This window comes from Triticum aestivum, chromosome 5B, assembly GCF_018294505.1.
Source record: "Triticum aestivum cultivar Chinese Spring chromosome 5B, IWGSC CS RefSeq v2.1, whole genome shotgun sequence".
NCBI classification, from domain to species: Eukaryota; Viridiplantae; Streptophyta; class Magnoliopsida; order Poales; family Poaceae; genus Triticum; species Triticum aestivum.
The window spans coordinates 51565702-51582979 of record NC_057807.1 but is presented as its reverse complement, the minus strand read 5'-3'; the positions used below and the strand labels follow the sequence as shown (position 1 = coordinate 51582979).

Genomic DNA, 17278 nt, shown 5'->3' with positions numbered 1-17278 from the left:
GGGGCTCGTGAACGGGCCAACATAGTGTTGGAGTCCCATCACCCCACACACTCGTCGTGTCTCAACCCTCCCCCCCCCCATTGCCTCTTTTCACTCTCCCGATGATTCGGTTGGTGTCGTGTGCAATAGAGAGAGACGTTTGCAACGGCGCAGTGGTGCAGTAGGGAGTGGCGCTGGCGGCTAGGACGCGGGGATGGCAATCGATCCACTCACCCACCAGTCCACCACCCATCTCCCTCCACCAGAGATGGGCATCTACCACTGTGAACGTCCTCATGGGGGGATGGTGGCCAGCTGAATATGTTGTTGCAGCCCCGACCGTCGGAGCTTCGTGGTGGAGTAGTGGTGAGCTCCGGTGATGGCCATTGCCGCGGGGTGGCTGTAGCGGGGAGACCGATGACATAGGGGCTCGGAGGATGCTTGGCCAGGTCCAGGCGCATGCGAGGTGCATGGTAGGCGCTGCCGACGGTACCCAACGAGGTAGCGGCGGTAGGGAGCATCGTCGGGGTCTCGGATGCGAGGGCTGCCGGTAGCACACACGTGGAGGGCAGCATCATATCTCCATCACGGAAGGAGATGCGGCACAAGGAGCTATCTTCGGGAGGGGCGGAGAAACATAGGTACTTCATTTTACCTTGTGCAGTTTTTCCATGACTTGCCTCTCATGCTCTACCTGTTTAATATGCAGATCAATTTTCAGTCAACACAATGCACAACCGGCAAACTAGACATGACAATTAGTTTGCCTTTTTTTTTCTATGTCAACTTTTCATATTTTCTGATACAAAATAAATAAAGGCAAATTATGATGTGTTCGTGTGGCAAATTATGTTGATGAATGGTGAATTAAAATGTGTTTGCCATAGCATCTCCAATTTTTTCGCCATGGCAACTTAATTTTTGACCCATGACAATTAGTAGTTCTTTTCATGTTTTGTCACATGGTGGCTTAAGATAGCGGTGGGGTTGATTTTGTTGATTTTTTTAATTGAAGTAGGCGCCTCGTGCAGCTATTGTGAGCAAAGAAATAGTTTGTACTAGTCTGGTGGCAAATACAATTCTCGATCCATGACAAATTTTACAGCATGGCCAAAATAATTGTTCTTGGAAACTTTTGCAGGGTCATGCCATTTTTTTTGTTTGCTCTACATAATGGACTTTTAAAATAAGTTTTTGTTCTTCTCCTTGAAACATATGTAAAACACATTGTTCTATATCATGGCATTTGCCATGACCTATATAGAAATTTTAAAACTTGCCATGTTTATTTGTATTATATTTTTGTTCCTATATTGCCATCATGTGTACTACTCACGTACCAAAACTTAAATTTTTGTCTCTCTACAGCTGTCATTGCAAATTTACAATAACAATGTTTGTTCTAGCTACCCTACTGATGTGACCCCTTTTTTCAAATCCTCTACTTTTGCCATATCACCAATCCATTTTTTTCCTCATTTCTCATGACCTATATAGCTTCATCTAAAAAAAACTTGTCATTTCAATTTGTACTATGTCTATGTCATTTCAATCCATAAATCTTGGCAATTTCTTTGTGTTTTTTGTATGTTTTCTTCTATGTATGTTTTATATTGTTTCAGTACATATGTAATGGCAAATTAATCGTCACAACAATGGCAACTATTTTTCATGGCATTTTACCATGCATGATTTTTGTACAACTGTACTAGATCACAACAAATTATTTGTACATAGCATGGCAATTAATTTATACGCACCATGGCAATTTTGTATATATCATGGCAATAATTACTACACACATCATTGTGAATTTTCTGATTTTGTATATAGCATAGTTCTTGGACACTTTTCACTGTTTATTCTCGAAATAAACTTCCGGAGGTGTGAGAGGGTAGTGGTGCTTGCAAATATTTCTCACAGATCAGGCCTTGAGGGAGAAGAGATCAGGCACACATTAATTTTACACGGGCAGATCTCCCCCTTTTCCAGTGGCAATGGGTTTTTGTGGGGAGTGAATCACCTCCCGGGTGCATTTTTCAGGGATTATTCAGTTTTACCATTGGATCCATGGGAGACGTGATGCAGGGTAGGAAAAAAAAAGACCAACCCAAGGGCTAACCCATGCATAAACTAAACCAACAACTAAGATAAGCACGAAAATCAAAGCTTTGATAAAAACGGATACTCGTTGGCATTTATTTATAGGAGAAACTCCGTGAGCACCACGTGTCCAAGCCGGGACTTGAACTTGGGTGGGCTGGCAGCAACCTCAGCTGCCCAGCCAACGGGTCGACGCCCCGTCCTTGATGCAGGGTAGGAAGGAAGCCGTGGATTTGGGTGCTTTTTTACCAAGGAAGAAGGCTTGGAGAGGGAAGGGGGTGGTTACACGGATGGGCACAGCCGCACAGACTCGCTTTTATGGCTGTTTGGCAGCGAGAACAAAAGCTTTTGCTTTGGGACTGTACAAGAAGCACCGTTACAGCAGGAGGGCCTTTTTATCCCTAGCCTCCCTCCCCACAGAAAGAAAGGAGACCGATCGGTCCTCCCGGTGATTCTGTGTCTGCGAAAGAGAAAACGGGCAGCCTTTCCCTTTGTTTTCCTGTCCTTTGTGTTTCCCATGCTGAAAGTCTCCAAGTGTGTTCACCGCAAAAAGAAAGAGAGGTGTGCCCAGTTGGCCGAAGACTTCCGGCAAAAATCAAACTAAGAGCATCTCCAACAATGGCTGCAAAAAACGCGGTAAAATACGATTTTAGCACACGCGGGACGGTTTCGTGCACTCCAGCAAAGGCGGGACTCTCGGGCACCCGAGAAACGATTGCGCATGCGGGAAAAAAACGGTTGGCCGCGCGCTAGATTTGGCGCGTGGCATCCGGCGCGCCTATAAAATGCAACGCCCGCCACACGCCCTCCCATCTCTCTCCACCTCGCCACGCGCCCTCTCCCGCACTCTCTCCCGCTTTCTCGCCTCGCCACTGACGTGCCGCTAGGGAGCTTCTGGCTACCGCGGCGTACGTGTGCCCCCCCCTGATATCGACCGAACCTCGATGGCGAGATCCGATCTGTTGTTGTGGCCCGACCTTTCACGACACTTCACCTTCAGTAGTAGCAACCTCTCGCCCGCGCACGCGATGTACACGAAGTAGAGGGTTTGAACCTTACGGCTCAGCACGAGAAAACCAATCTCGACGACGGTACTCACGCACAAAACAATTTCCACGAAGAAAAATCGCAACATAGAGGTTTTCTAAAGCTTCCTTCAAAACTTAGGAATTTTTAGACAGCTTCCCCCAAAACTCGATACCGGTATTTACCCTAAAAACACATTGAATATAACCTGCTTTTACATTGAACGCACAATGGCTATTTATAATAGCCAGACACAAGTTTGACATATGGCCGTCACGCACGCACACGCCTATAACAAATCTAAGCAAACAACCAACTTGAATTGAAAAACAAACGACAACTAGACACCGGCCGCAGAAGTTGTTAAATAAAACTTAACTCTAATCACGTAGGTCTTTCTTGGTGGGTCCCATCCAATTTCCTTTAAAAAAATAATCTCCACCACTGAATCCTTTTAACATGCACAAGTATCTCCGGTGGGCTTGAACGTGAGAAGTAGTAGCCGAGTAGGATTCTTGGATTAGAAAACATATCTCCTGTACATGCACGAACGAGTGTTTCTTTTCGTGGCTAACCTTGCATGCATGCAGCCAAAACTTCTTTGATTGATCTGTAGCTAAGCCATGCAACACATCAACATGCATGCACGTAACTTCAAGTAGCTCATGGACCTCTTCGTATTTCTGCCGTAGATAGGTTGAATACATCGCCCACTGTGATTACTAATGGCGTTGCAACAACTTGATTCTGACTATTACCTTGTGCGTCGTCATTGTCGTCGGTACACTTAGAACCGGTCGTATCACCCCCGCTGGCACGTTCTACGCCGAGATCCGGTCTGGCGACGTGCGCCTCGGCCTTGACACCTTCGACACCCCTCACGAGGCCGCACGCGCGTACGACGCGGCGGCGTGGCACCTCTCGAGGCCTCGCGCACAGATGAACTTCCAGGACGTCTGGACGGGCGAGCAGGCGCAGGACCTCGCCCCTCTGCCGCGGCTAGTAAGTGACGCCGACCGTCAAGAACACCGTCGGCAGCAGCGCCGCCTCCTCATCGCCGAGGCGAACGAGCGAGCCATGGTGGAGTGGCGCCAGCGCCATCCAGAGGACGTCGCCAACGATAACGCCTTCTAGTCGGAGAGGAGGGCAAGGCGGCGCGTGGAACGGGCGGACAGGCATCGTCGGAAGGCATTGGCGATATCGCAGTGCGATCTGGGACAGGCATCATTCTTCTCTGAGGATGATGATCGATGGGAAGACGCGTTTCTTCATATGTCGGACGACACAAGCGAGGAGGAGGAGGACGGCAACTCAGAGTAGTCCTCGTAGTTTCTAATTTGTGATGTTTGGTTGAACTTTGCTATTTATATCGGACTAGTTTGTGCTGTTTGGTTGAACTTTGCTATTTATATCATTGAATTTTATCTATTTGGTTGAACTAGTTTGTGTTCTGGTTGCTCGCGCGCGCCGTTTTTTTTACAGCGTCTGTTGGAGCGGGTCGCGCGCGCAATATTTTGCAGCCCCTGCTGGAGCCAGCGCCCTGACGCGCACAAAAAACCCGCTATTTTCACGCGAAAAAAACTGTTTTAGCGCTTCGCTCGTTGCACGTCTGTTGGAGATGCTCTAAGAGAATTTATCCACGCGCAAAAAACAATATAATGTGCAATTGTTTGAATTTCATGCGGCTAGGCTAAAGAATTGAGAAAAAAATTACTCCTCTAAATATAGGGAATCAGCTAGGTCTGGCCACCTTTAGAGGATTAAAATTCTACTCTTCTAAAGATACTCGGCCGTTTACTGCTCTTACAGTGGATAGGAAGTCGACTAGAGTTACCCTTGGCTATATATTTGCATCAACCATTCATATGTGTATTCCCACAGCTGTTGTATACACTCGTCTAAGGTTCGACAGGACAAAACCATATGACATTTTGAAATATGCATGTATCTATTATATTGTGAAAGTGTTGATCTCCATATAACATAAACTGGTCTTCTATCTACTGCCGGCAGCTTGTCTCCATGTATAGTTTAGCAGGTGAAATCAACACCTGAGGCCTGCCAACTTGGAACAGAGATAGTTTTTCTTTTTATGTTTTTCCAAGTGTGGAATGTGGTATATTGATATGTAAACGGATAATTGCGCGTTCACCATCTAATGCAAAATCCTGCTTTCAGATACTCTTGATCTTTGTAAAATAGATGCAGTGGCAGTGCATGACGATGCTACTCCCTCCGTCCCATAATATAAGAACGTAGTGTCAAAAACGTTCTTATATTATGGGGCGGAGGGAGTAGATTGCTAGTACATCTCAGTGGCTCCAACTTGGTGAGGTATATCAAAACAAATTGTGTGATGTGCCCGATATCCTTGGTTGCTATGGTTTCGAGTGTGGATGAGACATGCCATGCATATGTGTATGTTCTCTTTTTGTGGTTCAAGGAGTGATCCATTCCATAATGGTGAAGGGATCACAGTCCAGATCGCATGATCCTTGCCTAATCTCAACTAATCCACTCGCATGATCAAACAGGAATTCAGGAGCAGAGCTTATCAAATAGGAATTCAGGAGCAGAGCTAATCAAACAGGAATTCAGGAGCAGAGCTAATCCACTCGCATGATCCTTGCCTAATCTCAGTAGAAGTTTTAGCACAGCATTTCCTCTGCTAAGAAGAATGAAAGAAAAAGTGATAAACTTCATAGACAGCTCCTTGATGTCAGATCGATAAGATGGCAGCAAATTCACAGCGGTGAAAATTACCTTCATTCAACAAACTCGGTGAAGATATATGAGAGTCACTTCCGTGAATGTAACAGCTGCCAGATTTAATTTAGTTCTACTGGGATGCACTAATGTGGTGGCTGAAAGAGCTGCCAGATTTCCCTCTAAACAGGATAATAATTAACCTACACACTGCAATAAACCCAAACTTCTTGAGATTTTCCAAAAAATGAGGGTTTCTAGCAAGTAAGCGCAGCACTCACCATGTTACGTCGTAACCGTTATATGCTGATTTAAATTAGTTCTACGTGGCGTCTGAAACAGCTAGTACCAGATCTCCCTCTAAACAAGATGTAGCAATAATCAACAAACTACACGAAACCCAAACTTCTGCAGACTTGCTCCAAAATGAGAGTTTGACAAACTACCGGCAGCTTCTTTCCTGATATAGCACCACCCCTCCTCTATTAGTTCCAGGAAACCTGCAAAGTAAAGAAAAAAAAATCAGGGACAATTGACTCAACATGGAAAAGATACACCCATATGGAAAACAGTAAGCACAAAGTGCTACTACAGTCCATCTAACTCACCTCCAAAAATGAAATAAAAAGTGAGTAAGAGGCTCAGTTAGTTATCATCCGGACATCATTTACTTTGGAGCACAAAACTACATCATTATCATTACTTTGGAAATAACAAACTTCAGTTTTAAATTTTCTCAATTGTTGATTTCATGAACAAGAAAAGAGCGATCATCACTACGACAAGGAAAGATAAATCATCTTCAGTACTGACTATGTGAATGGAGTACTAATAGTGGATGATCAACAAAGAAGCATTATACTTCCTCCGTTCCAAATTAATTGACCTCCATTTGTTTAGACACGGACGTATCTAGACACTAAACAAGTATAGATACATTCGTATCTAGACAAATGAAAGTCAAGTAATTTAGAACGGAGGGAGTATAGCAGAATGGTACCCAGAGACGCACATATAAGCTGGCTGCAGACGTCCCCTGTCACTGCCGCACAGCTGTGCAGCAGGTATCTGACTCCTCCTGTAGACGAAAGAAAAAGAAAAAGGTTGCGTGCGCGCATTCGAAAGTTAAGACCGAGAATCCCTGGTTTCGAATTTCAAAACGTGGATATACTTCAGGTTGCTTACTGTGGTCAAAACCACTGTTTTGACCTTCACCGATAAGTTTAAAGAGATGATCCTAGAGAAAATGCCTTTTGGAGCTCCGCCTCCATGGAGGCCGGTTTTTGAAAAACACAAAATTCATGAAAATTCATATTTTTACAATTCAAAAAAATGTGAAAAATACAGATATATATGGAGGCATAACACACATGTGTAAATTTTTAGGACAAAATATGTTGAAATGAAGGCTGCGAAAAAATGACAAATCTGAGGCTTTTTATCACATGATATTATTCATCCTCAAAGTTCAGAAATTTGTTTTTTTTTGTATAGGTCTCATTTCAAAGTTAACTGGTAGCTGCTCGGTCGGTTTAGGAGTACGGATTAATCGGTGAATCGGCCTATTAACTGGATTAATCGGTCGACCATTAATCGGTAGATTGAATAGGAACTTGCCAACATATATCTAGATTCTTTTATGTACTATACCATACTCTTATGCTCCCAGCTATGTAGTATACCAAAACATGTTGTTGTACACATATGAAAAGCATAGAGAGGAGGTAAAATTATTAATCCTAGCTATTAAGGAGCGGGGTGGGGCTGGAAGGGGTTACGGGCCAAAAAATTGGTCTTTGTTTGTCCACTGGTTAATGGGCCAGCTGGGATTAATCGGCATGACAACTGATTAATCGGTCTAACTGACCAATTAATCGGCCTGACAAGTTAATGTGGCGAATAGGTGTTATTCGATTCGGTCATGTTGTGAGTAGCGATTAACTGGCTCGTTAACTGATTAATCGGGTGAATTCTTAAACAGTGATTTTTACACACACATACATCTCATCCTTGTATAGTTGCATATATCTTTTTTAGAATTTTTTGAAGTTGAAAAGTTTGTATTTTGAATTTTTCAAAAATAAAGGTCTCCATGGAGCTCGGTCACCAAAACGCCCTACTCTAATCCCAGTTTGAAAGTATTTCATGATCTGACTCTTTTGCTACTGCCACACGCTACCGTCATAGTCATCAGCCGCCAAGTATGATGGCATGGCATGAGGCAACCACCGAATGCGGTGGTCGTAGCCTTCGTACGCCACCGTCTCTAGAGGGTCATCGGGATGCTCCGCCGTCAAGGTGCCAGAGCCCTGTGGTAGCAAGCGCGTGGTTTTCATCTCTCATCTCCCCCGAGGTATGGGATTTCCAATCCATTTCTCCTAGGTCTTCTTTATTTCTATGGCCTCTAATTCCACCGTCTTGCCCCAAATTCCATTCTCCACATCGTCTGCCTCTTATATCATACACGAGCCGACGCTACGACCACAACGCACCACGCAGGAGCGACTGAACCGGCCCGACGCGGGGTGAAGGCGCTGATAGGCGGGTCAGGCTAGACTATTGCGTGCGCGTTCCACGCGAGAGGGCCATCGTGGGCGTGCCCAAAGCCGCCCAATGATAGTGGCCCCAGGTGCACCCAGCGGTCCACCCTTCATGGACCGCCCAGACGAGTCGCCTGGGTGCGGGCCTTCCGAGCAAATCGGACGACTTGCATTGCCTAGAGAGCCTCCGGCACGCCCCGCGGTCCATCCTTCATGGACTGTTCAGACGAGTCGCCTGGGTGCGGGCCTTCCGAGCAAATCGGACGGCTTGCATTGCCTAGAGAGCCTCCGGCACGCCCCGTGGTCCAACTGTCATGCACCACCGAGCCGGGTTCTCCCACATGCAACGCCGTGAGAAAGGCCATGTGAGGGCGCCCCTGACGTGGCCCAACGACGGTGGCCCCTCGGCACACTCACGCGGACCACCCGTCATAGACCGCCCAGCCGGGTCGCCACTGTCCGAGCCGTCCGGGCAGATTGGAGCCCCACGGAGTAGCCCCTACGGCAAGGCACCGCGGGATGAACGGCCATGGGCTCTCTCCACCCACGAGCAGCTCATGAAGGCAGGTACTCCATCATCCTTTATAAGCAATATCCATGTTAATGCAATATAGTTTGAATTATTAAATTGGGCTATCGATATTTAAATTTCTGTGATTTTTTTATAGAAATTAAATTTAAAAGTTCAGCGGGGAACTTGTTGAGCGGAGTTAATATAAAAATACTACCCTCCGTTCCGAAATGTAAGACTTTTTTGATGGAGGGAGTAGTATATAAGGTATAAGTGCCGTTTAAGAGGCTAAATTGACAGCTTTGCTCTTGGTGGTGAGGCCATGGCGGTCCTCCGTGACGACTTAAAACGTGTCTCGCACCATTTCTTTGACTGACACGCGGGCCATGAAAGCGTGCCTCACATGACGCAATGGCTTCTGCGACCAGTTCCCCAAAATTTCAAAATCCCCGCCGTCTTCCTCTCTTCGACACCCTTCTGAAAATTCGCCCCGCGACCCGCCCCCTCACGAAATCCCCCCCTACGGCCCTACCCTACCGCCACCCCCTCGCCCCTCTCTCTCTCTCTCTCTCGCTCGCGACCTCTCCGGCGACCACGGCGACCGAAGCCTAGGCCCTCCCCGCCGCCGGTCGCCGCCCCTGGTCCACCTCGCCGCCGCCCCTGGTATACCTTGCCGCCGCCGCCGCTGCCGCCGCACGCGAGGTATTAGGGTTTACGGGTTGGAATTAGGTGCCCGCCTGTGGATTCCCTAATCTACATGTTCTAATTTCACCTCGATTGCACGCTTGTTGTTGCCATTTCGCTGTGGTTTGCTCGGTTCCGATTCGTCGCTATCAAACACCTGATACTCCCCCCGCAAAAAAAAACACACCTGATACTCCATGGATCTTAATGTTGGAATGCTTCTGTACACGCGGTTAGCTGCCGCAAGTCCTACAAATGTGTCGGTATTGCGTTCCCGAGTCAAGTTATTTGACCTAAGCTGTATTGCTTGTGGAAGACGGTCTCTGGATGCTGAGACCGCGTTTAGTCCGGTGCTCGGTGGTACAGTTGCACCTGTTAATTTTGGTCTTCTATTAATTCGATGTGCTTAGAAGGGGCTGGTCCTCGAGATTTCTCAGAGTAGGCTAAGTCGATCTGGTTGGTATTCTATTACTCTCAGCAGCCTGTTCGATTTGACTCATTTTAGTACTGCATAGCAATTCAGACCTGGCATAAGTTACACTTGAGAAGAATATTTTGCACAGTTCTGTCTTCTGTGGTACTGTTCATCTCTAATTTTGGTCGCAGACATGGCTTATAGTCTCATATTGTACTATTTATTTATACATCCGTGGAGTTTAATTTGATCCTAAATGATGCTTTAACATTGGTGGAACCTTACCTAATTCTCTTGTTCTCCTGTTTATCAGCTTCAACCTCAGTTGATTTGGTCTATTATCATTATCCCAGAAGCTGCAATGACGGAAATTAAGCTGCCGAATATCCAGAAAGTGAGTAACACCAACTTCCTGTGATAAATTGTAGGATGTGCCTCCTGTTTCGGGTTTAGCTGTTCTTTCACAGCAGTATTTAATAACTCATGCATTATGATGTGTCCAGGCTGCATCAAGTGATTACTGGAGTTTGGCCAGCAGCCAGTATCCATCTGGTAAATTTCCGAAGGTATCAATTGGCATCCCTATTCCAAGGACAGGAAGCAGAGATGCTGCTGCTGCCCCTGCATTCGAGAGGAACCCGTCTCAGGGAACTGATGGAAGATCTAGACCCCCGAAAGGCTATAATGCTTCACTCCGGGTCTCACAAGAAGCTGCAAACCATGGCGGATCTGCTACAGAGGCACCTGAAGCCGCCCCTGTTAAGGGTTCTCTGTCACAACCTGATCACCATGCGCCTGGGCAAACCGGAACCTTTTCCTTTGGAACAAGAAAAGAACAAGACAGCCAGCTGGACCAATCGCAAAATACACCCTTCTTAAGTTCACAAGGAAGGCGCCAAGTGGAATCTGCAGATAAAACCAAACCCAACAGCGAAGTTCTCAGGATGAAGCTCTGGGGGATCCTTGGTACGTCACAAACCAAGCAGGCTGTTGCTTCACCAAACCCTGAAGACATTGGGACACCTGACCAACCTAAAAGTTTAACTGCCAATGGACCATCTTCAGGGAACAAGAAGGTTTACACGTCACCTTTTCCTGATAATATCAAGACACCTGATCTGCTGAAGTGTCAAACAGCTACCTATGCAAAGAGTAAACCATCCTCTGATCCAATTGAGTCAGATTCTGATACTCCACAAGTAGTTGAAATAAGGCCTGTTACTCGCACCTTGGGTCGCAAGAAAGCACCAGCAGCCTCCAAGAAGCAGGATAAGAGCCAGAGTGCAAAGAAACCATTGTCTACTAAATGTTCTGCACCCAAGCAGAAAACACTGGACAATGTGTTTGTTTTTGATGAGAAATGCACACCCAAAACCGCGGGCAAATCTGCAAACGGTAACTCTGGATGCTTGAGAAATCTTAGAAGCTCAAATAGGAAGGCTAAAGTAGAGCTTCAGAAGGTCAATTGTTCTAGCATGATTTCTGACAAGATCACACCGGATGGTAGGGAAGGACGGCTATCTTCTAGAAATGCACCATCAGAGAATAAGGGAGAGAAAACCACCTCCTTTTCTTCTTTGTCCCGAACTGGAAAAACTGCTGAGAGCTGTTCTAGAAGCCCTACTAGGGAGAAACGGCTGAATGGAATGGCTAAAGTTGAGCCTCAGAAGATGCAGTCTTCAGAAAAGTTGCTGTCCACGACACTGAATGAAGGTGAAGATAAGCTCTCTTCTCAGAATATTTCATCAAAGAGCAAGGCAAATTATTCTTCATTGCTGCACCACAAGGAGAATGCTAATTTGAGCAAAGCTTCAGACAGAAACCCTCAGGCACATAAAGCAGCGGGAAATAATTTTAAGTCGCCACCATCTGGTGCTGCTAGTCCATCACCTGATCCGAAAATGTACCCATGGGACAATGAGGCAAGTCCCCAGATAAATGGTAAACTTGGAGAGAAGTTTGCCAGTCCATTGGCAAACAGATTTGCAGACATGCAAGATGAGTTTGTAAGTCCTACTTTTGCAACTAATGTAAATGGCTACCGCCACAGAAGTAAAATGCTACATGATGACACATACAGCCCCAAGTATCCAAAAAGTGTGAACAGGTCAAGATCAAGTTCCTATGCTTCTGATCCAGGGTCTGAGCCATTGGTAGGCTTTCCAAATCTATAAATCATTTCCCAGCCATAGTAAATTTGTTTTGTATATACTCATGTAACAGACTAACTCTATCTGTTTGTCACTCATTCCTGTACTGTTGATATCCAGGACCAGATGGATAAAACCGATGAGTTACCTAACAGTGAATCTCCTAATTCCCCAGAAGAAAGAGAGAGCAAAAAACAACCAAATCTTTCACCCATTGCGCCAACTGAAGATGAAATGGCTCAAACTTCTATTCCAAGCTTCGGGAAAGGTCAGAATACTGACTTTGCAACTTCCAGTGCACATTAATACTTTGTACATGCAATTCAATAGTTTTCTAGAGTATGTTTTGTCACTTTCAGATTTAGTGCTACATTTATAAACCAAAGGTGACAGTGTTAGTTTACAGAGTACTACCCCATCTGTTCTGCACGAGGATAATACTCTTCTAGAACACATTCTTCTTTATGTATTTGCACATATAAATTGACTTTCTCTATGTATCTTCTAGAACCAGTTAAAACTATTGGCAGAGCTCCTGTCCTTTTCCTGAAAAAAAGTTAAACATTGGGAGTCAGAGCATCCAATAGCAAAGTTTAAAAAAATGCTAGGTGTTAATTGCACATTCTGCCACATGCTTGCACTTTTTGAACCAAAGCGTAATTATGCAGACATTAAGCACTAGGTGTGTTTTACTATCACCTAGAGCCTAGGCATGTTTATTTTTCTAACTATGTCTGATAGTCCTACTTTTATTGCATCAGCTCTATTTCCACAATTTTTTCATAGCAATCATTGATCAATCACTATCAGTGGCAGAGCATCCAATAGTCCTACTGTGGCTTTAAGGTTAAGGCTCTCCAAAACATGATCCACTCACTCTTTAACTATTGTATGAAGTGCTTGCTCATGACAAGCCATTCAAATGGAATAGAAGCAACATGTGGCATATTCTGTCATGTGCATTCATGCTACTTTAAATGCGTTTCATTATTGTTTTTTGCTAAGTGTTTTAAGTTTAATATTTTGACACTTTAGTTCTGGAAAATTAATAACGTGAGCCAAGCTTTTCCCACATGCTGTTGGAGACGTATAAATTACACTATGTCATATATTTATCCAAAAATTGTTTACCTGTGAAGTGTTACTTATCTATAACTGGTTCTTCATGTGTAGGATATAAATCTCGCAAATGGCTTTCAGATGTAGACAGCCCTGATAAATCTCCTCCAGAAAATCTGGATAGGAAATCACATATGAAAGATGGTAAAAGAGGCAAAAAACGGCGCTTACCTTCGCCTATTCCTTTTGTCACTTCAGGTAAAGTTGATTACCTTCTTACGTTCAACTAACGGTTGCAGTTCATAACTGATATGTCATTACTAATTCATTCAGGAACACAAGAAACTATAATGTCAGACAAAGAACCAGTGCAATGCCCAGATGACTACCTAACCAGGTCCGTTTTGTAGATTGTGTAAAGAAATACATATCTGATATTGTTGGTTGATCCAATTTTGTTTCTTGATTGTAACCAGGGCTTTTGATCAGTTACTGGTGGTGCTGGGAAGGTTTCAAACCAAGATCAAGTCTGAAACAAGAAACAAAAGTTCTGAGATACTGGCAGGTACTGGGGAGATAATACGCCAGCACCTTGAGGGAGTTGAGGTGCAGATGCAGGATGATGTGTAAGATCTTTGCCGGCGCTACCAAGAAACAACATCTTATCTGCATATACAGACCTAGTTGTATATCTAGGCTTGTTATAAAAGTATCACATATATTAGAGGTGCAGCTATTTTTGACACATTCAACTGTACTTTCAGGGATAAGCTGGTCAATGCAGGAAAATCTAAAAGAAAGCGACTAGAATCAACATTTGAAGGTACAACCTATATTATGTTACTGCAGAAATTAGTTTTGTGGTCTGTTATTGTGAATCATGAGTTTTATGAAGATTAGACCCATTAGTCAGAATCCGTCCAGAAAGCTGTATCTATAAAGATATGATGTGTACTAGTATTCTGATCCATTGTGCCACTCATACTTCAGCTATTTGGATTATTCAGCTCGAGCAATTTACATAATCTTATACTTCAGTAAGTTGTAGAGTATTCGTATAGACATATAAAGTCATGATCTGATTCCTGTATGTTATGTAGGTCCAGCGTATCCTAAACTTAGAAAAACATAATAAGACGAATGTTGAATGCATATAAAGAATCCCCAAAAACTAAGCTTAAATAGGTTGATTTTGTTCTTGAATCACTTTCATCGTCTGAATGCTGAAGCATAAAATCAGTGCCATGAAAGATTAATTTGAGAAAAATTAATGTACCATTTCTTTGAATCTGCCTGCACTTATCCACTATAGTTTGGTTATTTCTTATTTACTAGTCCCTCCGTTCACTATTATAAGATGTTCTACTTTTTTCTGATTTGGGTGTGTATAGATGCATTTTAGTGTGTTCACTCATTTCTGTCCATATTTAGTCCATATTGAAGAATACAAAACATCTTTGGAGTATCTTCTACCCTTTGGATTTTTTACTGTGTATGCATATATTTAGGCTTAGAGCCTGTTTGGTTGGTATGCTAACCATGCCACACCAGAAGTTAGGTATGTTTGACCAGGCTAGTCGCCTGTTTGGTTAGCAAGGCACATTTGTCGCAAGATTCCTTTGGGGAATCCTTATACTTTACCTTGTTTTCTTGCATGTCTTCTGTTGTTTCTCTTGAATAAACGTTAGTTACTCAAATGATATACCTGGTCCTATGTCTTCCTGTTTCAGAGCAACAAGAACAGTTAAGGGTTCTTCATGAGAAGTTTAAGGAGGAGGTTAATCAGCAGTTGCTTGGTTGCAAGAACTCGCTTGAGGAATTTGAAGCCTATCATGCAGAACTTAAGGGAGCAGCTGACAAGCAAAGTAAGTTTAACTTGAAACCATACACTTGCAAAATGCAAATGCAATATTTTACTTGCTGGACTATTTATTGCAAACTGATACTGCATGAACTCCCAAAAATGTGGAATCATGTTAACCTTTGTCAAAACGGAGCCTTATGAAGTATCACCATTGGAGCAGTTTGATTACAGATTGCAAACTTTATGTCATCTGACCCAGGCACATAAGATTCCAACATTGTAAGGTTTGACGTTTGTTGCTGAATAATGTGGTTAAATCAGATGGTTTTTAATTGAAAAAGAATGATCGTCCAATCTACATTGGCACATGATTAGAAGAAATAGTCAGCAGTGAAGTAATTATAGTTTTAGCTCACTGTTATCATTTTTAAGAGGCAAATGGAATATATAACCATACAGCCACTTGAAGAAATCTGTTTAAATGCTCTGTTTTTCTAACCGTTTGCCACCAGGATTACCACTTAACCATGGTGTTGTTTTATGATTGCATCAACAGGAGCATCACACAAGAAGCTCCTCCAACATGCCGAGAGAACAGTTGATTCTCAGCTCAAGGACGCCGAAACCAAAATCTCGGAGGTTCAGAAGGTAAGTCAAACATCATTCCTAAACCCCAGGGATGCCAGTATTGATCAAATGCTAACCTTTTCCACGGAAATGGTTCGCAGAGAGCCCGGAAGAAGATGAGTGGCCTAAAACAGGTACTCAAGGAGCTCATCACCGAAACTGCAGAGTGATCAAGCTCACCTGCACTACACCATAGATAGATAGCTAAGGCGGAACCAGTAGGGTACCACATCACAGAAAGGTCTACGGCTCCATTTCACAAAGGGTATAGAAGGATGGCGCCAGAACGCATATAAGGTTCATTTGCTTACAGTTCAGCTTGAACTATGTCTAGGAGCATAGCATCGTGTTACGATCTCTACCACTTTGAGTCAGTGACTCGTTAACTTACCATCCGCGCAAGTTCCCACAATTCTTGAATGAATCGTGTCGTGGGTCAAGTAATGTAACGATCCAGTACAAAATCGCAAAAATGCTTACGTTGAATTTGCTGCCATGTGAATGTGATAGTTAAACCAAGTGTACTCTTCTTCTTTTTTTTTTTTTTTGAAGTTACCAAGTGTACTCTTCTGGTGGCATCTTTGATTCTTTTTGTCAATGCCCTTTTTTTTAGCTTTTGTGCATCAGATTTGGATCAGAAGAAATTAGAGGCAATGTATGTCTGGCCTCAGAGGCGGAGGACGAAAAAAATTTAAGGTGTGGCGAAGTCTTAAGGAAAGAATTCTTTTGATGCAAATCGAAAGAGTCAATACAGATTACAACCGAAAAACTAAATACAATAAAAATGTAGGCATGTTTCAATAGGAAAACAACTTAAAACATAACGATAATAAAGCTTTCAATGGCGGCTCAATGACCCAGGCAATGGCAATGCCCTACCCTCATTTCTGAAAATCTTTCTTAATTTTACCAAGACCAATACTTTTGAAGATCTCTCGCTCAATATAACAAACCTCAAGCCATTAAGCCAACCATCGGTCATCTTGCTGCGCAACTCAGTCTTGATGATTTTCATTGATGAGAAGGCCCTTTCAATTGTTGCCGTCGCTACCGGTAGAAAGCATAGCCAACTCAATGAGAAATTACTACAAAATTTCAGAAATTACCTCTTTCCCTTTTCTTTGGATTTGCTAATCCATTCCCCTTTCTATCCATCTTCTAGTAATCTGGACACAACTGCACTAGTTGGGCATATTATTAGCTTGCACGTATAATCATCAAAAAACAAGAACTTGTGCTTACAGTACACAGTACACTAGCATGAATGAAAAATATAAATAAACTTTCCACCCTATTATTGTACAATGTCACTACATAAATCTTCATCTGTTATATTCAGAATTACTGCAGTTGATTCGGAACTTCAGATCCTGGAGAATTGACAAAAGAAAAATCGCCAATACCTAACAAAGTGGCTGCAATTAGTCCTCTGGTTCGGACCCTGGGTAATTACCAGGAAAATACCCAACTGTCGTCGCCCGCTGGAGCTTGCTGCTTTCGCTGGAGCCGCCGTTGGAGCTTGCTGCCGCAGCCCTCTAAGCCCCAGCCTGCTGCCGCCGTCGTCGATCGCTCGCCTGGTCCTCGCGACCTGGCCAGGCGCCGCCGCGCTAGCTTAGGGTCGCGTCGCGTCTAGGTGGAGCGTGCGTGTGCGTCGTTTTTTTTTTTTTTGCCTCG

At 43.9% G+C, this 17278-nt stretch overlaps 1 protein-coding gene and 1 long non-coding RNA gene across 2 annotated transcripts; one reads left to right on the top strand and one right to left on the bottom strand.

Annotated features, from left to right (window-relative positions):
* The first annotated feature begins 9379 nt into the window (after nt 1-9379).
* On the top strand, nt 9380-16117 carry LOC123110341 (meiosis-specific protein PAIR3). Its single transcript, XM_044530837.1, has 11 exons — nt 9380-9567; nt 10278-10358; nt 10468-12117; nt 12235-12382; nt 13288-13431; nt 13507-13570; nt 13650-13799; nt 13938-13996; nt 14904-15038; nt 15534-15625; nt 15706-16117. The coding sequence occupies exons 2-11, from the start codon at nt 10326-10328 to the stop codon at nt 15772-15774; spliced, it is 2544 nt and encodes an 847-aa protein (XP_044386772.1). The 5' UTR covers nt 9380-9567; nt 10278-10325; the 3' UTR covers nt 15775-16117.
* LOC123110342 (uncharacterized) lies at nt 14637-17278 on the bottom strand. Its single transcript, XR_006453313.1, has 2 exons — nt 17008-17278; nt 14637-16780 (listed from the first exon to the last, which is right to left on the bottom strand). It is a non-coding gene; the product is annotated as an uncharacterized lncRNA (long non-coding RNA).

Bases quoted from the DNA above. Each gene is read 5' to 3' on its own strand.
- LOC123110341 (XM_044530837.1), top strand. From the start codon at position 10,326: ATGACGGAAATTAAGCTGCCGAATATCCAGAAA. The intron at 10,359-10,467 runs GTGAGTAACACC...TGATGTGTCCAG, and splicing joins AGCTGCCGAATATCCAGAAA to GCTGCATCAAGTGATTACTG. The intron at 15,626-15,705 runs GTAAGTCAAACA...AATGGTTCGCAG, and splicing joins AAATCTCGGAGGTTCAGAAG to AGAGCCCGGAAGAAGATGAG.